The sequence below is a fragment of the Carassius auratus genome, chromosome 31 (assembly GCF_003368295.1).
Source record: "Carassius auratus strain Wakin chromosome 31, ASM336829v1, whole genome shotgun sequence".
NCBI classification, from domain to species: domain Eukaryota; kingdom Metazoa; phylum Chordata; class Actinopteri; order Cypriniformes; family Cyprinidae; genus Carassius; species Carassius auratus.
Genome location: NC_039273.1, coordinates 4056102 through 4082639, shown reverse-complemented (window position 1 = coordinate 4082639; position 26538 = coordinate 4056102). Strand labels below are relative to the sequence as shown.

Here is a 26538-nt window from a genome sequence, read left to right as displayed (position 1 = left end):
CTAGGTCTAAATAACGTGAATAAAATGAGAAAATTGATTATTAATGCATTAAATCTGAGATCAATTATAGTTAATTCAGACACCAATGAAAGAGCAGAATGTCCAGAGCTCTGGTTCCTCATTCCATCTCAAACACGGCATCAACGGCATTGGAATACTAATGTGCACGAGTTTTAATAATTCAGATCCAATGCTCTTTTTCTTCACAATCCCCACACAGATGGTTCCAAGTCTTCTGAGCGGTCTGCCCCCGTAGACCCCGGAGTAACACAAATGTAAGATATAAAGATGAATGTGCACTCCAAGACACATCATACAGTAGGTCTAGACGCCATATTTCCCTCTGAGAGTTGTGGCAGTAAATCAAACAGTGCTAGGATGGGGTTATGGGTGTGCTGTGGTGATACAAAAGCACTAGCCTCTGAATCACTTATGCTAACACTTCATTCAGCCCCATCTTGTGATTCAGACTGTGTCAGGCAAGGCCAGCTGCAGATGACTAACATCATAGTAAAGGACTCTCCTAGTAGGAGGTACTACAGATTAAAGTAATGATTGTTCAGGGTATTTTTCATGAAATTACCTCTTTTGCATGTGGTAAAAATTCCAAGTAAAAATGATCTTTGGCGAGTATATGAAACTAGGCTACTAGCTATTTGGAAATGTAAAATAATACAAAGTAGAAAATGCAAATATAGAACAACACCGATCGAATCAAAACATGGAGATACAAAAAGCCTCCCAGAGAATTACTAATGAATCTGATGTAAATATTCCCAAAGAAATATGTTCAGCCTAATTATACAGGTTTCACTTTGGTTAAGTTTTCAGATTCAGTAAGTTAGTAATAAACCAAAAGACACACCGGATCAAAGGTCACACTGCTCCTAAATTACAAGACGAGAAAGATCGTGCTGAAGCAGAAGAACAACCCTTCCATGTGAAAGGGAGTGTTTCCCAGTGTTGGGAAAGATGACACACCAATGGAAGGAAGGACGGGAGATCTCTTTCCTCTTTGAGAGTTTGTGTGGCCTTGAGATATGAGCTATTCTGGTCACAATGTTCTATCAAAAACTGCTCATTTCCTCAAATGCTAGTTTTCCCTCCTAAAAAAACCCTCCATCCAGTCCCTCCAGTGCCACACGATCCTTCAGAAATCACTCTAATATGCTGATGTAATGCTCAAGATCAATTTCTTACTATTATCAATGTTAAAAACAGAAGTGCTGCTTGATATTTTGGTGGAAACAGTGAAAATTATTTTTTCAGAATTCTTTGAGCAGAGTCTAAAAACAACATTTTATTTGAAATATCAATCTTTTTGTGACAATTTAAAGTTTTGCTGCTACTTCTGATCAATTTAATCCATCCTTACCGAATAAAAGGCTTTATTTCTTTAATCTCACTAATCCCAAACTTTGTATATAGAGCTATATTTATATCTCTGTCTTTATATATTAGAAAGGGGCTCCTCGGAAAGCAGATTATACTACTCAAGGATCCTTCGCACCAGAAAGACCGATCAGGGGTTTTATGTATGCCCATACAGAATATGCAAAAGTAATTTTTATAATATCCTCTGGAAATGTTGAGTAAGCATTTGCATGAGGGTGGATGCAGAATATAGAGCAGCGGGAGTGTTGACCCCTCAAACAGACCAGAGCAGAAGTGAAGAGTCAGTCTCTAACTGCTGCCCACACACACAGCTGAAGCAGACGACACCCACCATAATGACAGAACACATCTGCATATGCATTTATCTCTCTCGCCGCATCTATTCCATGTATTCTATTCATCACGTCTCTTCCTCCATCTTAAACTCGTTTCATGCCACATGCCAACAGTATTCAAATCTTATTTAAAGTCTTTGTTAACCATTTCATACAATAACCTTGAAGTCACATCTAAACCATTTCACACTAAAATCAAAAGTATTTATATTTTATAAAAAATAAAATAAATATTATGTATGCACTATTGTTTGCATTGCATTATTATTCTTTAATGAGAGTTACACGTACTCCCACCTCCCCAAATTCTCATTACCGTAACTCAGCATTTTTATTAATTAAAACCAAACCTATTAAAAATACTTCTCATTAATTGAAACAAAGCTGAAATTAAATACAAATATTAGATTAAAAAAAAAAAATGTACAGAAATTTGAATGAAATAAAACAAGAGTAGGTACTAAATCACTAACTAAATTAGAACTGAAATAAATAAATGAATAAAAGTTAAATATAAAAATATTTAGAAAAAAAAAGAAGAAAAAAAATTAACACGCATTAATTTGTTAAAACTAAAAACATTCATCAAAAATTTAAAAGTTGATTCAAAATATTAATAAATACTATGATACTATACAAGTGATCCAAAAATAACTTCACTCTTTATTTTTTTGGTATTTCTTGTATTTTTTTGCAATACAATTTTTTATTTTAAACAATATAAAAACTGTACAAAATCAATACTTACATGTTGTATAAATACAATTGGATTGTTGGATAACTGGATTTTAAAAATAAATATATAAATAATGAGAATTTGGGGATGAATTTTTATTATAAAAATAATGTCACAATGGATCTTAATTCTACAAACAAGCTTTATTGTCTTAATGCATTAATGCATGGTTAAATATGACCTAGACATGTTCTTTATAGGTGTTGTGAGATTCTCCCGAAAAGTGTATACGGTTCTGTTGGTAAAACTACTGCCTCATCATTCAGTTTATTTACTTGCTTAGATTTTGGCTAGATGTACTTTGTCAAGCTGTAAAAACAGAAGTTCAAGCGAACATTCAGTTAAGCACCTTATGACCAGGGGCAAGATGGCCGAGGTTAATGCCATGACAACACAGGGTGTGGTATAATGACAACACAGGGTGCGCCGCACACAGAAGTCATGGGTATGTCCTATTGTGTTTAGACAAAGACATCTGATGCTGTAATTTGAGAAAGAGTTTGCGAGTGTGTAACAAGACAACAGGACCTCATATGTTTCAGGATCTCAATAAAACACTATTTACCCAAGGTGTTCACCCTCAGTGACTTTCATTCAAAGATGTCTTATCTAAGCATCAAGAGCTTACCTTTTTTAACTTTCTTCTGCAGTTTAATCGTATCGGAAGATTTCTTCTTGATCTCTGCACGTGCTTTCTTATATTCTAAAAACAAAAACAAAGGCAGGGAAAGAGGAACATTAGCCTCTTCAGTGGAAGCAAAAGCTAAATATGAATAAGTTCAGTGGTGATGTCAAATGAAACCTCAGACAGACATTTACTGGCAAACTGCAAGCTAACTGATTGAATGCCTAATCTTTTATATGATATAATGGATTGTTCTTATGAATAAATGATCCATTGTGAGCTGTAATATAACTGTCTGAGGGACTCCCACAGACTTAAGAGCCATTTAATAATTAACAGTGTGCAGCTAAGAGGACAGGTTTTCCGACAGTGATATTCTTAAAGGAGTGCTGATATACTTTTTCGTTTTTGCACTAAGGTCAACAAGTTTTTGTGCCTTAACAATCATAACTTATGTAAACTATATGTAAACGGTTTCATAGTATAATAAACTCTTATCTCAAAGGATAAAGAAATACTGGATTCTATTACCATTTTAATTCACAATTTAATTGTTTGTGTACATTATTAATATATAGTGTCTGAACATGCTGTATGAAACAGCCTGGATATTCTTCTAGGTATTGTTTTTATTCTGCTTGCTTTACCAGCTTTTAATTTTTAGGTTAACTCTGCCTTTAAATTCAAGTCACTTAGCTTGAAATCTTGGATCAAAATGATACTTTACCTCCTTCTGTTACTTTGTGTTCTTTTTCCAACACAAAGATTAAATACTAAACCTGTTGAATTCTGATTATATCATGTAGGGAAGGAGGCTGATACCTTTGGCGTGATCTTTATCCAGCTGACTGGCAACCTTCTTCCACTCTTCAATTTTCAGTTCTAGAGGAGTGATCAAGTTATCCATGAGAGCCCTGCACACACACACACACACACACACACACACACACACACACACACACACACACACACACACACAGTTAATGCTTTGTATAATACATAATCTTTATTACCAATTCAACTAATGAGCTTATAAATAACAAAAGGGAATTAAATAGTCGTACGTGGTGAATAGTTTGAGCTTGTTCTCAATGCTTCTGTGTCTCATACACATCCTGGTCAAAGCCGATCCGATCTCTTTCGTCGCTCCTGGAGGGAAAAAAAGAGAATGGAAATTAATATCAGTGTCCTTAATCTCAAAATCTTCCATTGTGAGCTCCATCAGAAACTCTGAAATGCCAAGAGGAAAAACATGTTGCTCATGAGTCCTGAAAGAACGGTTTCATCACATTGTTCTCCTCTTCAGTCCTTTCTTTCCCCATCTTTCTCTAAAGTGGCTGAATGGGCTTCATTTTGTAACATGTCTCAGACAGCTTGCAACATAACTCATGTTATCTTTCACAGGAATGTGTGCTTCAAATGAAGCAACACAGATTTCTCATTAATGAGGATTAAAGGAATCGTTTGCCCAAAAATTCTAATGCAGGAGAGGCGAGGACGGGACACATACACACATAGCATTTCCTCTCTAAATACAAAAATTTATAGAATTATTTAAAGAATTGAAAGAGGAGGATTAGAACTGGGAACTGAAAAACAATGTTAAATTCTTCATTCTGTAAAGTTAACAAGTTATATATGACATATTAAACTACTGTTCAAAAGTTCCAGTAAGATTTTTTGTAAGAAATTCATATTTTTTACACACTGATCAAATCTGACAGTAAAGATAATCATAATATTACAAAAGAGTTGTATTTCAAATACATGCTTTTGAACTTTCTATTCATCAGAGAATCCTGAAGAGAAAAAAAAAAGATTTATAAAAAAAAAAAAAAAACAAAAAAAAAAAGCGGTATAACTGATTTCAACATTGGTATTAAGAAACATTTATGAAGCACCAAATCAGTATATTAGAGTCTCTGATGGATCATGTGACACTGAAGACTGGAGAAATTATTCTGAAAATAATAATAATAATAATAAAAACAGGTCAATTACTTAGCTTCTGCATAATCACACTAATGCATCACTGCAGCAACACATTCATCAAGAGACCGCTCGCACAGACAGGGTGCCAGAGAAAGCAGCTCTTCCACAACCCCTCAAGCCCATGAGCTCATTATCACTGGTTACTACAGCAAGCTTGATGCACAAAACTAGATCACAGATTCAGTACAAAGCCATGTACTCAGGAAGCTTCTCACGTTTTATTTTCTTCATCTAGCTAAAATGAATTAATCATCCCAATACAGTGTGTTTGAAATGATTGCTATGAATTGTATTCATTATAACCCATTGACTCTTTTTCAAATGATAAGGTAAGGAAAACCATCAAAAACAATCACTCTCTCACTATCAGGAAAGGCCGCCCATTTTTAGGGCCCCACACACACAGCTGGACTTTGTTTGAATTTTTTCCAACCTAACATCAGCTGAGGAAAGAAAAACATAAGATGCTACATTTTGGGGCTAGAGAAGCACAGTTAAAAAAAGCTTTATTTAATCAATCACTTGGGGCCCTATCTTGCACCCAGCGCAATTGACTTTGTACACCGACGCATGTGTCATTCCTATTTTGCACCCGCGCAAAACGCGCTTTTCCCTCCACAGAGGCACGTCGCTAAACTAGTGAATGAACTTGCGCTCCCTGGGCGGTTCAGCGCAAAAAAGGAGGCGTGTTCCGGCGCAAACAATCCCTGGTGCTATTTTGATGTTCCATTAAACAATTGCGCCACTGACCAGAAAAAACCTAGTCTAAAGTCAGTGGCGCGTTGCGCGTTGTTCATTATGCTATTTTAAGGGCGCATGCTTGACCATAATGTATAGCGTGCACAACGCGCATACACTTTGCTCATGTAATCTACACAGATGCAACAGTTATTTTTGCAAATCATAAATTGTTACACTAAAAAAATATTAACACATGAGATGACGGAAATCATTGTGGTGTGCCACGAAGATGTGAACAAAATAGGCATAAATCTAGCTTACAAATTATTCAGGCTAATTATTCTCCCATCCCCATAAAACACAACTTCTCTGTCTTTCACTGCTCTTACAAGAACATCAGTCTCCTGGCTGTGAACCGCTCCTGGCGTGCGCCTGGTAAATATGCCATAATAATAGCAATCCATAATGGAGCTTGCGCACCTGCTTTTAAAGGGAATGTTGGATGATGCTCTGATTGGTTTATTTCACGATACGCCCAAACCACACCTATGAATAATGAATCTGCTTCAGACCAACCCACTTTAGATTTGCTCCGAGCGCAAGAGCCATTTATCCCGCCGGGAAAATAGCAACAGCGCCGAGACCCGCCCACAAACTTACTTGCGCTTCGCGCTTTGACACTTGAGACTGGCTTACTAACAGCATCGATGATAAATTATTATCTAAATTCTGATTATAAAAGCTGATAAATTAGTTAGATTATGCATTACACTGCAATGATACATTCATTAACATGCCCACCCATAAACACATAAAAGGTCAAATTATCCGTTGAGTCAAAACTAATTATCTAAAGAAACTCTGAAATAATTTCTATTAACAATCTATTCTGTGAATCAGAGTGACTGAAATATTGAAATAAATTGTGTTAAGACTGTGCAAACAGTCACAATGCTGGCATTAAACCGTCTAATCAGATACGCTTTATACTGGACTGCTGGATGTAGCTGATGCAATATGCTAATTATGCACAGAACGGTTTCTCTTATTGGCTGAAGACCTGCCCTTCACACTCGCTTCTCTTTCAGTTTCATTCTTCCATTATCCTCTATTAGTCCTCTTCAAAATAAGCAAACATTTAAGTGAACCATTAAAGTGTAAAGCAACAATTCTGTCAGCATTCACATTGTCCCATCTTTAGGGAGAAAAGAGTCTCAGTCCACATTTCATTTACATTAACTTAATAATTTAATTCAATGTTAAAATACGATTTAACAGTAATATATTTCAATAATAATAATAATTATAATAAAATACTTTGTTATTTTCATTTAAAATATTTTACAAAATTTTCAATTTCGGTATAGTTGCTCCTCATTCCAGATTTGAAGAAATGCTCTCAACTGAATTTTCCCAAAAAACCTGATTTTCTGCACCAGTTATCATTTAGCTACATCTTACGTAAATATATATTATATAAAATCCAATAAAACAAAAATAAAGTGATGCATATTGCAAGTTAAAAGTCTAATGCTCTGATTCCAAATTTACCATTAAAATCCATTACTATCACTGAAGTTAATTCTTTAATCCTCCTAACTGAAGTCGATTCTTAATACTGTTCTCTTTTTTCCATTGAAGTTCATCATGAAACTACATCTGTGTCACAGTACTTCCTGGTGAGTGTTCCCCAGGTCTCTAGCCGGGGGCAGTAAATGTGTACGCTCTAGAATCTGACTGTTCCTCCTGCAAGACTAGACATGTCATGTCATATGCACTTCACTGTTTTTTTTTATGCTGTTTGCGTGATGCTTGATCTTAAGAGCAGTGACTACTGTCACCAACTGGTCTCTGTTGAGGTTTTGAAGTCAAATGATTCGGGGAGGTGGGTCGACACACCCTGACGCCTCGGGCTGATGCTCAATAAGTCTCATTACTGCCAAGACATTTCACACGCAAGATCTCAACACGTTAGCTGCTGGGGGTTAAGACATTAAACTTTCAAATGTCTCTGGTGTCAATCAACAAATAAAGAGCTCTCAAACAATTCAAACGTTGTAAGAACAGTTCTCTAGCTCTATAATTACAGGTGTTTGAGTGTAAACCCCAGACAAACCAATGTAAAAAACTCGTCTTTCCCTTCTTTAATTCCTCTTAAAAGTAACCGATCAAGCTGATTGCGCCATTCTGTGTATTCTTGTGACTTAACCACTGTGCCAATTTTCCAGCCACTTTAAAAATGCTTGGTGGAAACCACAATAGTTCGTTACTGTCGGAATCAGATTAATCTACTGTTAGTGGCTATGTACTCAAATTACTAAAAGCATATTACTTTTTAGACCAGTTAGGTTGGAGTTATCGCGGCCTAGCGATAAGCACACAAATTCATTAAGTGAGTTTTGTAGGTTCGAATCTAGCGCCAAAATGATGGAGATAAAAAGGTGGGCTCAACTGGAAGGTAGTTTGTGTTTTACCTGAAGAAAACAAGTAATTGTTAATAAAAAAAGTTATTTATAAAACCGATACAATATTAAATAAAAATCTAGTCTCTCTGAAACCAGATTAAAACATTCAAGCACACTCACATCTGTGTGTCTAATACAAAAAGGTTCTTCGCTGTTCTTGCCAATATGATGTATGATCACCATTAAGCCTCTTAATCACACAAAGACGGTCTTTATCACTGATGGAGAGACTGTATGTTCCCGTCAGCACTCGAATACTTTCCACTCGCTTGTGTCGTTAGAAAAAGAGTCCATAACCCAACATAAAACCAAGCCTTTGCTCACAACCTCAGAGGAACAACACCTAGCTGGCATCCTCATCACCTTAAATGTTTGCTCAAGAGCCATAAACTTTTCCACGTTTTCCTCAATGGAAAAGCTTTCGCTTAGCCACAATTTAATTTCCCTGCACGTAAGCTGGTTGTATGAAGAGAGCTAAAGAGGAGAGAATGCTCATTGGAGCAGGATTCGCAGTGCTCCGTTTCGATCTCAGATTCTCTATTGAGGTTTTCTGACCGCAGGTTAGTCACAATATATTCATTCAGATTGAGAGAGAGGCCCGAAGAATGAAACCTTAGTTAACAAGCACTCACTGCTGTCTGTGATATGATGCTTAAAAGAGGCCATTCTGTGGACAAAGAAGTCCATTCACACAGATGCAGCACACCTTGATCACACTCGCACATACAAAATGACATGTGCTAGAGACAGGCTAAAGCTTTGTGACTTCGGTACAAAGTCAAAACTAAGATAAAACATAAGTGTTCAGAAGCATATTCGTTTTTCCTGTAATACCCCCCAAAAAAAAAAACATTGAAAGATGAATAATATATATATTATAATATATATTATTTATTTTTTATTCTTTTTTTTTAAGTACACTGAATAAAAGTATTACTTTCCATTTGTAAAAAAGATGTATTTTTACATTAGGTACAGAGTAGGGTATTATAGACCAATAATGTGAGCATTTAGCTTGCGGACGTACTTAAACATTAAACCAGTTCAACCAAATTCATTTGAAGATCAATAGTTTTCAGGAAAAGGTTTTGCAAACCGTGCTTGTTCTCACAAACCAACCGCATGAGAATGTCGCACCTGAATTCCATCCAACTAAACTTTACTACTGGGAGAAGATTGTTTCAGTAATAAAACATTTTTTGTCTCTCCTAAGGGTTCTCACAATGCAAAATTACAAAAATGTATTTCACTACAACGACATCAGCCAGAGGACAACACTCCCAGCTGGTTTCACACCAGAAAAATACTGAAAGAAATGTCCTTGAAAGACTGTTGAACCTTAATGACCCCAATTGAGGAAGTGAAACATTAAGAGTGTTTTAATTAAACAGGTTATGTAAGCAAATCTGATTAGCATTATTGCATGAATCCGTTAAGTACATTTGACCATACATAATAGTGCACTTTTCTCAGCAGTTTGCATGAACTCTAATGTGAACACGACACAAAAAAAAAAGAAAAAAAAAATACTGTAAACCTAGAAATATATTACAAAATCGTTATTAATATGAATTATGCAAAATTGTATATATATATATATATATATATATATATATATATATATATACACACACACACACACACACACACACACACACATATACACACACACACACACACACACACACGTTTTTAAACTATTATTAAATACAAAAACAGCCTGCTTAAAGAACAGAGTTCATAGGACAATGCTTTATTTAGTTTTTCCATGACTTGGTGTGAACAAGTTTTAAAATGTCAAGAAAGGTTAACAAATTCTGGCAAACACTGAAATATTCCCTATAGGAATCAATTATCTTGTATAAACCACATCTCTCTGGTGCAGAAGGAAAATATTGCCATTCAGCACAATACCTTTATTTATAGTCAAAGAGAGAGAGAGAGAAAAAAAAGGATATACAAGTTTTGCTTTAAAATCATATATTAGTAAGAAATTCAGATATAAATCACATTCAAGGAGAAATTTCTCCCTATACTGCAAGATTTGATCAGCTCTGAGTTGAGAATCATGTGATGTCAGATGAAGGAGCAATACAAGGAAAAGCTCTTGTCTATATAAGGCAGCTTTGTCAATGAAGGCTGACCCTAACAGATCAGCTAGAGGCAATGTCAGCAGAATCGCCAGCCGTCCTGCATGGACTTCAGAATGGAGTGAACTGAAGGGCTGCCAATTCAGCTTCATTCAGGTCATGTGTGCCCTTCAGGGGATAATGAATTGCAAATGTCTTCAAGAAAACATGTACATGCATCTGTGAGGGTGATTAAAAAAAAGGAACACACACAAAAAAAGAAACAGCAACCAAACTGTTCTACAGAATGTAATGTGTAATTTTTCAACCCCCAAAACCTGAAACAAAGCCCAAGTCAAACTATATTCCTAGTAGGGGTGTCCATGGTTAACCGGTTAACCGATTAACCGTTAAAAATTGCGTAACCGAGTGAAACATTTTGCTCGGTTAAGTGACGTCAATGGCGTGCATTGAATTTAGTTGTAATACATTTTTGCACCACCAGAGACCGCCAGAGCGCTCCCAGACATTTCTAATGTCCACAAGAAGAAGTCATTTTTCTAATATGAAGCGGGCAAAAAAAAGTACAGCGTTGGAGCACTTTAAAATTGAGAGTGACGGGGCAAAATGCAAGTATTGCAATACAGTGCTTAGATATACTTCAAGTACAACCTCGTTGTTGTAATCTCAACAGCCAACACCCGGGCATCATTAGGCCAGTCAGGACACACTGGATGCGTGGCGATGAGCGAAAGCATCTCAGCTGCGTAGCGTGTCTGTTTTTAATTCGGCTCCCATGTTAACAGGTTAGAGGCTGCCGACTGCCTGCGTGAGACGCGCGGCTCAGGCGCGGCTCGACGCGTGCATGCTAGAAATAGAACTGACGCCTTGTTGGAAGCGTTTCCAGGCAAAATATAATAGGAAAATATGTTTATATGTCCTTTTGTACACAAATACATATTAATTCATGACATTTTGATATTTGAAAGTCTATAGGTTGACATAAATTCAGATATAAATGTAATTAAAAAAAATAATTATCGATTTTCAAATATTGTACCTGTCAAACATATCATAGTCATAGCCTTAGCGAGGCGGCCGCGGAGCCTGCTTGTTACCTTCGCCTAAACACGGAAAGTTACATAACCATTACTAGAGCCTGTTCCTTTATAACATAGCCAAAGGTCGGTGTATATTTGCTTTATACATTTTAGGCTTATTCTCAAATTCAGATTGTGTTAGTGGGCGGGATTATTAGGTAGTTTTAATAGGACAATTTGTGCGGAGAGATTACATTTTGTCGGACATTTTTTTTTTTTTTTTTTTTTTTGCCAATGTCTGGAAATTCCCGGACAACGGAAACCCTGGCGCACACTATGGTTAACCGATTATTAACCGCTAAGGGCCTCGGTTAACGGTTAATGAAAAACTTGAAAACGTGCAGCCCTAATTCCTAGCGACATCATACCATATAATTAATTTCAATGAAGTGCCGCCAAACTGTGACCGTGATGACTGCTTTCTGTGTTATGTTCAAATTCAAACCAAAAATAGTTAAAGGCCGAGACAGAGAGGTCACAGGTCATTTCACTGAGGGGGGGCGTGCGTGTTTCCAAAGGAAACGGTCAGAGGCTTGTCTTCCTCACCAAGGTCGGGATACTCTCGTAAACCACGGTTTCCTCCCTAAGCTGACTTTAAATGATCTGTAACTGCATACCAAGGCGTCCTCAGTCCTTCCTGACCTTTAGGCATTGTCTGTATTATCATTCTTTAATTTATAGCACAATACGTGCACAAACTCATGCACACACACACAACAACGAGATTCATCAAACTACAGTGTGCTAGGACTGTGGAACATACCCTCTTACCTACAAAGGTTGTCATTCAACAAATCTGAAAATAACTAGAGTTGTCATAAATTGGGCAGGAGATTTTTAAACACATACCACCATATCAGTCAGCTGAGAGCTGCCTAGTGCCTTCAACTGAGTCAAACACTAAAAAAGAGCCCAGCTAAAGGTCGCTTTTGTTTTGGGAGCAAGATCATGTTGTAGAAAGGCTGGCAGAGTCAAACTCATTGAACTTCATGTGGTGCCCATGTTTAATGGAAACCATATTGGGAAGAGATTATTTCAAGAATTTAGTATTTAGAACAGACATGAACAGAATGGACTTCAAGGACACTCAAATAAGAAAAGTATTCATAACCTCTTACCGACGTAATTTTCCCATGTTGGTCATTTCGGTTTTTTAATCCTGTTAACACTTCCCCCTTAAAAGCATACTAACGCGTGTGTAGCCACATGACTCTGTGCTCTCCAGTCAGTGGCATAAAAGAAAACCCGGAGCTGAACGCCGGTTCAACACATACTGATAACGCGTGAGCGGTGAACCTTGCGTCTTCATTAAACTTTGTCAGTTGTATTTGTTTCATGGTTTGCACATTCAAGCGATTAGATGAACGTATGTGTATTCTTATATCGAGCTACCATGTTAGCGCAGCTGCATTATGACATGAACACTCATGTAAACAGTAGCTGTGAACATCACGTGCACAGAGGAACACAGAAACTAGTTGTCAGCGCTGTCCTGTGATTTATCACTAAAGTAGCTTAGAATCTAAAAACTTATTATAGCATGTTTGTGTGCAGTGCACATGAAGCACAAGCGCGTGCATAGAGAGCGGCGGTCACGCTGCGGGTTCCCGATTTGTGTCGGTTCTCGGACTGTTCTGTGTATTTTCACTGTAGAAAAGGTTGTTCCGATACAGAAAACTACATCAGTATATCATCATAAACACAGACGTTTTTGTCTTACGTGAACGTAAACATGAGAAAGAAAACGCACATGTACAGTATTTTTTGCTTAAATAGACAACAGCCTAATAAACGCTCTGCCTGTCATTAATGTTAATCAAAGAACAAAAGAAAATCATTCACTGATCTTGACTGAATATATTTAATAACTTTACTTGATTAATCTTTATTTTATTTATAAAAAGAAAACTATGCAGTTTTTTTAAACTTTTAATTACAGTTTCTGTACCTGCAATTTAGTTTAGTTGTATTTATTATATTGCTAATTGATTTGTTTGTTCCTTTCTTATTAATGACCTATCCTATTTAACGCTTTAATATTTGAAATTTATATTAATCTAATTGTTTTTGCTATGGTATTTTTTTTAATCACAGGCAAAATTCCTCTTGCAGTGTTTTGTAGGCTGCTGATTTTTGCTCATGTTATTTAGCTGCAACAGAATGCTTTGTAAAAATGTTTGACATCTAATTGTTTGAATTTTTGAATTTTTTTTACCTAGTAAGAAATGTTACGAACATAGATAAAATAACTGCTGATAGTCAATCATATTTACAGTACAAACCTTGTAATCTATCTATCTATCTATCTATCTATCTATCTATCTAATTAATTTACACTACTTTAAATATTTCCATTTTCCTATTCTATAGTCACTGTATGCTGGCATTGTTACACGCACTAATCGTTAAGCAAAAAAATAAATTGCATCTAAAAGCTATGATAATATCCGCATCGCGTTCATTCTCCATTATTTCAAACTACATAAGCTTGCTTCTTGGCCAAATGATCTTATACATCGACTTGTGATTTTTTTTTTTTTAAAGGCATGGACAGAAAGAGGATGTTCTCCGCTGGATCACAGGGTTGGGTTTGTACCACTTGGTTCCCTTCTCCACGTGAGTCATGGGGGCCCACTTAGCCACAAGCCTCAAAACAAGATAAAAGCTGCAGGCAGATTGTGTTCCAAACGATCAATGGGTCATGCTAGGTTAAAAATGTCCACCACACATAGCCCTACAACGCAAATGTATTCTCCTGGTGAGACCTGACAGGCATCGCTGTGAAGTGTTATAGCGTAGGGTTCAGGGAACGGCACAAACAAGACACAAACCCAAGAGAAGTTCCTCTACAAGCAGATGATCTGTAGGCATAGATTGTGTAACATCTGGGTTTGGTTCAACACGTGTCTATAAAAACGAGAAGTGTACAAAAGTGGTCACCATGACAGTCTCTGTCCGTAGCCAACATGACCACTTCACACAATCCAAATCGATTTGCCACCACATATGCTACGATAAATTTCAGACAAAACCTCAAATTAACATAAAAAAAGAAAGCTTTGTAGCTCTATTGCATCTTTTTAGTGACAGCATGTGTTTAGCAAATACAACAATTTCAAAGATCTCACATTTTTCCGTCTAAACACAACCATACAAAGTCATCCCCATCCTTGCAACTGTACTCCCCCGTCTGCCACTCTATTAGACAGCCCAAAATAAACTTCACTCTTTCCTTCGTTCCTTAAGCACTAGTTTAGCCAGTGCCCACTCATGCCGGGGCCACATAAAAGCATCCAGTGTGTCCGTGTTACACAGTCCATCACTGTTCACACCTACTCACTCCACAGCACAGACTCCACATTCAACGCCTGCTCATGATTCAGACGCCTGCGTTTTTATTGATATATTTATAAAAAGTTACAAAACGTGCTACGAAAAAGCTGTGGAATGAAAATGCAGTTTTTTTTTATGTCCCTGATGCATGACACTTTTTCCATGAAGCCATGACTCACAGTGTTCACAGTTTCTGCTTATCTGTAAGTTTCCGTCTCCTGCAGATAAACTTCTGCCTAACATCATCTAGTCCAAGTTGTAGCTTCTTCTGGCCAATAACTTCCCATTTAGACAGGAAGAAAATGCCTGATGGACATAAAATGAACAACCACAGTTTATGATGTTATGATGATGTTTGAGGGCAGGTAAATCTGAAACCAGCTATAATTTTGTTAACAAAAAATGTTTTTTTTTTTTTTTACATGCCACACCATGATAGCTAGTAGCAGCCTAGACATTCTGTCTCCTAGAAACTGATCAAAACATAAGCACTCTGACTCCCAGAAAGTAAAAAAAAAACAGCCAATCAGACAGAAAATGACAACTTTTACTGTCATTGAGTGCAATATGGATTTTGCAGTTTGAGATGCAGCAATCATGTAAGTCTTTGCGAGTCTATTCAAGTAACAGCTCTGTTCATGATATAAACCTAAACCATTTATAAATCTGCATTTATTTTATCAAAAGTGAATGCCAAAACTTTTACAATTTTACAAAAGATCTGTATACATGCGGTTCTTTTAAACTTTCTTGAAAAAAATTATCAGTTTCCACAAAAATATGAAGCGGAACTGTTTTCAACATGTATAATAATCCGAAATTTTTCTTGAGTGCCAAATCAGCATATTTGAATGATTTCTGAAGGATCATGTGACACTGAAGACTGGAATGATGATGCTGAAAATAAATGAATAGGGAGAATAAATCCTAAGGATGTACATAGTGTTGGATTTCACACTCAAGTGTCATACTGTACTTCAACAAACTGTAAATGTTATGTGAATTCTTAAAACTCCAGAGGCAGTTTCACTTCAGATTAAACACTGGGTGTGCCAACCAATTATGTAATGTCTACCACTGTGGTAACTAGTCATGATTTCCCTAAGAGACTAGAGAAAAACGTTTTTGTTCTTTTAAAAACCATCTGCTTCAAAAACGGCCCTAAGGGAACTCATCCACTGCATGTCACCAACCTTATGATTCACAAGGCAAGTTTTTGCAGGTCTTTTCAACAGAGAACGTACCATCACACACAGGGACTAAATAAATACGGTAGCATGGAAAATCACTGCTAAAGGTGAAGTCCATTATTCGTCCACGTCAGTGTGATTTATCAGTGAGAGTGAATCACAGGAAAGAACCATGTATGAAACACAAATTTAAATACTATACTTAAAGAGATAGCTCACTCAAACATAAATCCTTTACTGAAAAAAATCCTTAAATCATTTATTGAATTGACTTTTCAGCTGATGGTTCGCAAAACCAGTCTGAATGATTTTACACAATTCACTGAATACATTATCCAGTCAAAATTGTGGAAAGCTCACTGCGGGGTTATCAGGAAAATTACTGAAGTCTTTTTTTTTTACACTGACTACCGGGTCAGTAAGATTTTTTTGAAAGAAGGCGGTTTTTACTGTATAAAACAATACAGTAATATTGTGAAACATCATTTCTGTTTAAATATATTATCAAATGTAATTCACTGCTGTTCCAGAGAAGCAAGCAAGCAAGCAATACAGGTTTGAATTGTCAATTTTCAGTTTTGGATGAACTCTCTCTTTAAAGGGCTCAGAAGAAAAGCTAGGAAGCCCTGCTTTAGACTTTTTGAGGTTTAGGACTTAATCTATATGGAACTAGTTTATAAAGAGTAAATAGGTCAGCAAGAAGTGAGAGGCTGTTATAATAATGCTGTATGGCATACATACATACATAGTCTCTACGTGGATGGGGCATTAGGACTTGCTCACCGTACACTCAGTCACTCTCAGCTGGGGGCAGTGAGGGTCAGCTTTCTCAGTGGGTTAAATTCCCCACAAACAAATACAAAGCCTTCCTAGTGCACTTTGACCCTTCCTGTATCTAGAATGTTTGCAGTGGGGTCTTACGTTTGAGGGTCAGTAGGGGATCTAAACGCGCACACATATTTACAGACAACTGGGGCTGGTGAGGCCCCTTTGTGTAAGTGTGGCAGCTGTGAACCAGGCGCTGTCCCAAACAGGTGTGGGACCAAAACAGCACAGTGACGGTGCAATGGTGCTTTTGGCGACTCCAACTATACCTCCATATATTCATCAGTTCATCTGTTCTTCCCATTTCATCTTAATACAGCTGTCCATGGGTCTTTACACACATGGTATTCAAGAAGAGCAACTACCAAGATATTTGATTATTTCATCAGTAAGAACAAGAGCTAATGTTTAGTGCAAGAAATTGAAGAATTTACCTTGGAAGTGAACACTAGAATGTCCTGCTTTGATATTTCTGTTCTATTCGCTAGGGCACAAGCTTGTGAGCAGCACATTTAGGCCACCAGCTGTCCTCTGAGGAGCTGCCTTAAATGTGCGGTCCAAGAAAAAGGATGGACGGAGAGAAAAACAAGGAAGTGGGGCGATTTCTTCCCTCATCTGTTATTGGTGAAAGGAATGAGGGTGGAAAAATGGAGGCGAAAATGCAAATCACAAACTGATGAAGAGCATACAAGGCAGTTTTGGACCATAACCTCCAGTAAAACGCAACAGTGAACACAAAGAAATGCATCAATCAATGCAATCAGTGAATGAATGAGTGTTGGACAGATGAATGGATGGATTACAAAGATGGAGGATGGGGTAGTTATCTCATCCTGTCTTTAGCTACTACATGGATAGTGCTTTGGGTTGAAAAAAAAGTGGAGAGATAATATATGTATTAATAAATGTTAGGACATGTCTAACTGCCAAATAACTTTTCACAAGCAGCACATTACTGTAATTAAATCAAATTTGAATTACATTAAATAATTGTAGTTAGCATAAATTATACCCATCAGCATGTAGCTATAATTTAATTGTAAATGTAAATTAGTTCGTTAATTTACCACTGTAATTAAATGTGCTTTAATTGCATTTGAAATAAATATGCATTTAAATGAATTGCCTAGAAAAGTAGTTAACTTTTTTAACAGCAATTTTATCAAATGAAAGAAATCCCAAGCAGATGGTTTGGTTTCACAAAGCTGTCTTAGCTGCGATCAATAAGTCGATTGATCAGGTTTGGGGTATTGATCAGGTTTGGGGGATGTGGGCGGATCAGCAGCTGATAGGACCGTCAACATAATCAATACTGAGACTCAAGTCAGGGGTCCTAGTGGAAATCAGACAACAGAGAGCAAGTAAGCATGTCAAACATGGAGACAGATCTATAATATAGGGCAGAAAAAAATTATTATCAGTTCAATTATTTCGAAGACTGCTTGTTTTTAAGCTACATTAAATATATTTGAAGTTACTGTTAACAAATTAGCATCAATGATCTTAAATTCTCACATCAGGGATGAATTTATCTGTGAAAAGAGGAGTGAAAGTTACTACACAAAGAACAAACCTGTCACAAAGCTGACAACGATCTAAAGAACGTAACACTCCTCAGACTGAAAGAGATGCCAAGCATGTCAAAACTAACTTCCTAATCAAGCACAAACTCAATGCAAACCTATAGACCATTCCTTTATTTTCAGCGAAAAAAAAAACCCTCAACACAGTCAAGACCACCAAACAAAGACCTTTCATGCAACCATTTCCATCAGAAGGCATGACACAGCAGGTCTGAATCATGACAGCTCTCTTGTGTTAAGGTTCAGCAGCACCACTGGCAGCTAAATCTTTAAACGCTCTTTCACTCCCTTTTTCTGGCATGTCAAGACCTCTTCTGTGTTTTGGGTAAATTAATTCTCTTAGGCTATGAAAATATTTGCATGTACAAATTGGGATGAAACGCACAATAAGTTAATTCTACAGCTCTGTTCTAAAACCTAGTGAGCGGATATGCTGTCTACAGCCTACATAAATACCTTTCACATGACGTCATTGTTGTGGACTTCCTCACAAGATTCCAAGGTGGAAGTCTGACATCAATTGCTGTTCTACTGCATTTGTCCAAGTTGAAAACTGGAATTGGAAATTGGAATTGGAAATGCCATTTATTTATTTTTTCATAACGTCATTTAATGCAACTCACAACTGAACTAAGATATAACATTGTTTTGCTATTATCCTATTCAGCTGTGGACTAGGACATTAGAAACAGATCCGGTTTCAGCTGCAAACAAAACAACTCACAAATGATTTACTATGGATGCAGTCTTTCTATGTAGACTAATTAGATCCAAGGCAAAAGAAGTATATCAACATAAGTATACAAGTCTAAAATGAAGCTTAAATAAAGAGGCTAAGATGGAAAAAGGGAAGTACACTTCCAATATTTATGCTACATCAATTAAATTCATTAAGTAGAATAAAAACAAAACAAAAAAACAACTCAAGACAGATTCAAAATGGCACATTGGCAGCAGTGTGCATGTTTATGTTATGCTAATCTCATTCAGAGTTCAGTGACATACGATCAAGGTAAAATTCTTAAACTATCAGCAAGATAAACAGTCGGGTAAATCACAGCGGCAGCACAAAGAACGCGGAGCGTAGACACACAGCAAAAAGACTTTAGAAAAGAACAGGTCACCTTAACAAGGAGTGGAGCCATGTAACCCAGTACGGGCCATTATGAGATGGTCATGCCTTCCTCCAATTGTCTGAGCAGAGAACAATACATTGATGACCTTCTTTTGGCTCTGTGTGAATTTGGGTTAAACATTCGTTGCCTTGGGTGACAGGATTTTACAATGCTTATTTCAGGACACTAACCCTAAAGGTGAGACCTCATAGTGCAAACAAATAAATTACAAGTATAAACAAGTATACAAGTATAAATAGTATAAACAAGAAGATAATACACTACATATACAGCATAACAGGATAACCTGCATTTCTAGTTTTCCGTTTTGATTGCAAGAACGATAAGGAAAAGCTGATCTTGAAAGTGAAACACGGTTCGCTTAATCTCGCTCAAGAAGAATAAACAAAATAATACTACAAATGAGTTTGAAATTATAATATAGAAAGTGAAACTGCTTTAATCAAAATTCACATCTGGATGTATGATATGAACTTTTAATGTGTCTCATCAAACAAAATGTAAACATGTTTGTTTTCAACCAGAATTCCCAAACAAACCCCTATCTGCCATTGGTCACTTAAAAAGATAGCCCCGCCCCCAAAGTCATGCCATTGGTCCAGCCAACATTGCTGTGTTGGGTTGGCTGGAATGCTCTAACAAACAAAGCAATGTTTTGCTAACACTACATGGTTTACACTTTTCTGAGGGAGTCTTTCTAGAAATGCTTTACTGCACTTTAAACTGGCAGAAAGTGTTTTAACTCTGACAATTTTACACACACATCATCTTAAATATATTAGCTCAGGCAATACTTTTGAATCAATTTTTTTTTTTTTTTAAATATACACTGTCAAATTCCAAAGCTTTCATGTGAATGTATTTCTCGATTTCATGTGAAGAAGTATCACCAGGAGAACGATCATTAGGAAGCTATAAAACACGCCGTCTTCACGCTTTTGTGTCATACGGCCCACATCTGCCTTCAAAAAGGAAAAGACATTTAGACAAGTCTTGAGGTGTTCCTAGTTAATGCTTCACATTTCTGATGAATAACCTTTCCTGTGAAATACGACTAGCCTGCTTTCCTCATTATCATCACGGGAGAGACAGACTGTTTGAGCGGTGAGACAGCAGAGAGAGAGACAAAGAAGGTAGATCTCATCTTACCTCGTGTTCCAGTTGCAATGTCTGCCACTTTCTGGAAAGCATCCAGGAATGAGCTAGTGACGATGATTGTTGTCCTGAACGACAGAAAGAGAAAGAGTTTATCTATAAGAAAAACCTACAAGCAAAGTGGTTTTGACTGGGTTCTTGCTAACAGTCGGTATATCACGACAAATATTTCCACTGACAGATTTTTGGAGCTTGCACCAGGTAGAGACGAATGAGCCAAATTTAACAGCACAGCAGTCCACAGTGCACAGTATCAGGATGTTTAAAATCAGCTGCAATTTTTTATTTTAGCAGTAATGAAATGGATAAATTACTGTCCAATTTTATTTCCAATGCCAATCCATTTGTATGAAAACTATGTTTGTAGCACTAAAACTGCATATACACGCTTGAAACTATCTATCTATCTATATATATTTATTTTATTTATACATCATTTTTAATCTATATCTGTATATATCTATATATATCTATATCTATATAGAAAGTATATTTGAGACAAAATATTATTTAAATGAATATGTATATATACTGTCACTACATCACTAGATAGTATTTAAATAACAGAAGTTTTTTAAATATTAATAGCAAAAATTTGCCACTGGGATGTTATGAAAAAAATTAAACCTAAAAAAAAAAAATTTTTGAAAGAGGCATTGAATTTTATAAATTGCACGCACTTAAATTGATGTAAAAAAAAAAAAAAAAAAAAAAAAAAGAGAGAGAATGGTCTTGTTTAAAATTCCTAATCCAACTTGATTTGACATTCAACCAATGCACTTTAATTCCATTTTATATCTGAAAGCTTACATATACACTTGATCATTTGATTAGACATCTATAGCCTTCTCCCAGGTCAGACTATGGAAAACGGTCAAAGAAAAGAGTTCTGCTTGTTCATCGGCTGGGACACGAGCACATACTGACAGGGTCAATGGTGCCATTGTAGGAATCCATTCAGAGCCTTCATTCTGAAGAGAGATCTCAGCTTATCAGAGAGAGCTCTGTGGTATCATCAGGTGATACAAACTACAAAGTACAGCCTTTCAGCAAATCTCCCACCTCCCCAGAGCGGCCCCCCAAGTCCTGCGAAAGCTTTTGTGCTTGATAGGTAGCCTCACAACAGTCATCTCTTTAAGAGCTACTCTGGCTCTAGGAACAGAGGTTGAAGTTAATGGTAGGGATACCCTGGAAAAACAAGTTACTTGGTTACTTTCTGTTTAAAGAGTATTATTAAACTGATGGTTCTGAATTCTGAATAAATTCAATCATTACAAAAAGACCAAACATTCTTAAGATATTTTAGTACTTTAAATTAGATTAATAAATTATCTACAGACAAGTACCGGTATATCACTTTTTTTTTTTTTTTTACTTTAAGCCCCAAGAAATGATCAGAATTATTTTGAATCCAGAAACTGTAACCCAGTTCATCTTAATAGGTGCATCAAAGGCATTGTATGCATGAATTCTTTTTAAAGTAACAAAACATGTTCGCCATTGACCTGCCTGTCTCATAAATGTAAAAAATTATTTTTTCATATGAAGTCAGTATGACTACACCTTAAATGCTGTAATGTTGATCAGCTAGACATATGGTGAGATATACAGCAAAGGGTAAACATTACCCAACACTGTGTTTACAAAAACACTAGCAATGCCCAAAGTCATGAGGAACTTTTAAAAAGCAGACCATGATCAGCTCTTGGCAGACCAGACGGCGGAGCTGGCAGCGGTAATTGTGTGTGTGAGTGGAGTGTGTTTGATGTTTATCTGTAGGAATGGAGTGGACCTTTGGGAAGGTCATTAGCCTGTTTACTCTCCAAGGACAGAACAGAGAGGTCAGGCAGAGGGGATGCACTGTGAAAATGGAACCAACAGCTAACCTAAATGATCTTCTCTTCCTATGATAAGTCTTTCTGTATTACGTTGATTTACCATTGGTCTGTGATGATTACACATTCTTCGATTCCGCCTTCTTTGACATGGAAATGGATATTCGATACAAGCATATCACTGCAAAGTATTTTGAACTTCTTTTAATCCCTAAGCACAAAATGAGAAACAACTTTGCCTTGAGTACAGTGGCATGCAAAAGTTTGGGAACACCTTGCAGAATCTGTGAAAATGTGTTTTTTGTTTTGTTTATTTCTTTACTACTGGCCCAGTACACAGGAACGTGGTTAATTTTAAAACCACAGCTGATTGGCCAACATGGATTTACAGTTGACAGTGCTTCTTGGCCTGCGTTTGCGTTCTCATGTGAACATGTGGAATATATGCACCATCAAAATAAAAGTTTTGGCATCTGCCAAATAGAAAAACTTATCAGGCAATGCCGATAAAAGAATTAAAAAAAATGCAAATGTTGACCTATATATTGGTCAACCACTTCTCTTGTTCAAATTATTATTATTATTATTATTTATTTTTATTTTTTAAGTATAAAGGCTTGCAAATGCCACATTCTGTTGAATTAAAGGCTGCATTTACACTGCAAGTCTTAAAAGGAACACTCCACTTTTTTTGAAAATAGAGTCATTTTCCAACTCCTTTAGAGTTAAAGTTTTACCATTTTCAAATCCATTAAGCCGATCTCCGGGTCCAGCGATATCACTTTTAGCTTAGCTAAGCACAGATCATTTAATCTGATTAGACCATTAGGATCTCACTCAAAAATGAAGGTAAAATAGATTAGTGAAACAAAGAAGCGCCAAGATGATAGTTATTGTAATGAATTCAAATGAATTAACAAGAAAGAGAGAGAGCGAGAGATAGAAAGAAAGAACAAAACCTGTTATCACCTCATTGCTGAGAAATGTAATGTAGCTTTTAGCTGTTGTATTTCTAAAATTGATGGGGCAGGGACTGAAAACCAACTCCTGAATAAAGTTTCCATATCAATAGATCTTTATGGGCAGATGTGTTGCCCTCGCATTGGGAGTTCTGGAGGGAATCAGATGTGTGTTTAGGCGTAGGTCAGTGTGGCGAGTGGGGCGGGGCCGAGAGATGTGGGAACAAGAAGTGAGGCCAGGTGTAGTGATTGGAGATGAGCTACACCTGCGACCCACCACCAGTCTTGAGTCCCACGTAGGAGATGGAAGGATATAAAACTGGAGCGACGACCGTGAAGGATGAGAGAGGACCAGGCCTGGGATTTTAGTTTATGTTTTGCTTTTTATTTGCGCGCATCAGTCGTCCGTGAAGGGCTGATGCGCTGTTTTGTTTGTTTTGTGATTATTAAAGTTTCATTTTGATTGTGCGCCGGTTCCCGCCTCCTTCTTCCCGATGAATATGGAGATTATATTATTACAGTCAGATGTCCAGATATCGGATATGTATCTGATTTAAAACCACGTTTGGAAGTGGCTCAAATCCTGATTTTTGTGTTTACACTTGTGCAACTAATTACCATCTGTGTGAGATGAGTGTAAATGCAGTCTAAGACAGAACAACTCGTTGAATAAACTATACCATCTTATTTTAATTTGTGTCAATCTAAATTTGGCGCCTTTAGTAATTGTCTACATTTAAATTTTCCTACTTATTATTTCTTTATTATGAAGTGCCTTTCTTTCGTCATCACGGTCTCTTCACTGCATTCTTGCATCCTTTAAAAGACATTTCCCAAATGTTTCTTTATTAGCTCTCCTCTTACACTGGATGACAAATCCTTCTAGAATGATGTAATAATCAAGCACTTCCTGCTTTCGAAACAAGATTATCATAATTACTCCCTATTCAGGGAAGCATGTAACGCAGGAGGCCTGCTCTTACCTTAACTGAGATTGCAGCTTAGCCCCTTTGGTGACAAAGTCCTCCCAGGCAGGATAACTCGCCTACAGAACAAACAATGAGAGAAGAAGAGAGGGTTAGTCAGGGCAAACCAGAGTAAATCATTATACTAGATTAATTACATAGCTAACAATTAAAAGAGGTACAGAATGGATTGTTCATCTGAATGTCATGTAAACAAGGTACAACATTTCTTAACATTTAATCACAGTCACACAACAAGTTACAATTTCACTGAATCACAGAATGTATTTTGGTTTTTCTGAGTAGTTTCCATCTCATTAGTGATCACAGTATGATTCAATTTTTTTTTTTTTTTTTTTTGCTCCAATGCTTTTTTTTTAAATCCAATCCAAATAAAGCTAATACTATTTGCAATAACAGGTATCAGTAACAGCTGATCCCACTTACAGAAAATCCCATAAAATGCTGACTGGTCTATTTTTACAGACAGGGTCCATATACTTTAGCCGTGTAGCCCCCCCCCCCCCCCCCAAAAAAAAAAATTATAATAAGAAAATTGTAATAATTATTATAAACTGAACCAGTGAAATGTTATCTGCCACATGATGTTTCAATTTTCTTGAAATTAATCCAATAATGAGGCAACTGAATAAGACAGGGTTCAAAAATGTGCAGAATCTTCATTACAGCTGATATTGTTACATGTCAGCCAAAGAATCACTTGTCTGATTAAATTATACATTTCAGTTATATAAATACAGTTACAAAATTATAAAATACAGTTATGTTATATATGCCCCTTCAAATACCTTTAATACTGATAGCTGCTTTCTTGCAATGAAACAAACTAGTTAAAACAAATAAATACATAAATACATTTTAACGCAGTGAAAAATAAACAGTGAAAAATAAACATTATTTTGGGATGGATTTTGTTCTTTAGGGTTAATACATTTCTGAAATAGGAACTACAGTCTGATTTGAATAAAATCTGCATAATTGTTTGCATTTCTCCCCACTACAGATGAAAAATATATCAAGTATTCCAGTTAATTACTAAAAATACACCTACCTGGAAATGCTTTGTAAGGAGGCTATAAAACGTAATTGCTCTGACATGGTTTACAGTCTACTGACTTGCGGGTGTCAACCAGATCTCTCAGTTATTAAAGCACATGATCAGGGTAATGGCTCTTCCAGAACTAAATTTAAATGTGAGGTTATCATGCAAGACAAAAAGACTAGGCTATAACATTATAAAAGATTTCTTTTCTAATTCTTGAGAGTGCATGTAAGTACTCGATCGGATTGAACCTTGAAACTGAAAGGACTGCGCATGTGCAATGACACAGAAACAGTTTAATGACATATGAAGCGTGGAACGGGCGGTTCTTCATTTTGAATAAAGTGTTGTATAAAGTCATGTCCTGACATTATAAAACTCTCCTTTCACTGGAGCAGGACAACATCTGCCCAGTCCTAGTTTTGGATTCCCATGCACAGGAAACCTGTTTTAGGCATGTAGGAGGGGCATTTTTCATCTTTATATCTATTATTTAGTTTTACTTTCAACATTTAAAATATAAATAATTCCTTTTTAACCACTAATTAGTAAGTACATTAATCTTGGGTACATAGGTGATATACTTTTATATTGTTGGCGATAATAATAATAAGTAAAGATAAATTAAGGCATTTAAAATTGTAGCTAATCCTAAAACACTGCAAACAGTGTGCTAATGCTAACATGCAATACAAACTATTTATAATAATTTAGGTCTTGGTCAATGTCTTACGCACTCAAAACATGATCAAAGTACTTTTAGTGTACAGTATGCGAATTGGGGCACAACCTAAACTTTACTAGCTCCTTTCGGTGGCAATAATTACAGCATGTGAGGTTATCACTAAGCATGCATCTCATGGGAAACTAGTGACCATGATTTGTACACACACCTCCAGGGCTTTCCTGGCTCTGTCAGAAACTTAAAAGGACGATCCACCCACAAGAACACTCCTACCAAATCTGTCCTGTGAACCATTTCCTTTTCAAATGCCGCGTTTCCACCGAAATTACCCGGAACATTTTTACCAGGAACTTTTTTTCCCAGGAACTTTTTTCCCCCCAGACCTGTTGCTTTCTGCGTTTCCACCGCGGT

At 36.6% G+C, this 26538-nt stretch overlaps 1 protein-coding gene across 3 annotated transcripts in view; it reads right to left on the bottom strand.

Annotated features, from left to right (window-relative positions):
• LOC113050252 (metastasis suppressor protein 1-like) overlaps nt 1-26538 on the bottom strand; it is a 53222-nt gene that overhangs the window by 12004 nt on the left and 14680 nt on the right. For all 3 annotated transcript variants that reach the window (XM_026213041.1, XM_026213042.1, XM_026213043.1), the window contains exons 2-6: nt 24398-24459; nt 20615-20688; nt 4156-4240; nt 3914-4005; nt 3095-3169 (exon numbers count right to left, since the gene is read on the bottom strand). In XM_026213041.1, the coding sequence (XP_026068826.1) occupies nt 3095-3169; nt 3914-4005; nt 4156-4240; nt 20615-20688; nt 24398-24459 (388 nt within the window). The remainder of the gene's footprint in view (nt 1-3094; nt 3170-3913; nt 4006-4155; nt 4241-20614; nt 20689-24397; nt 24460-26538) is intronic.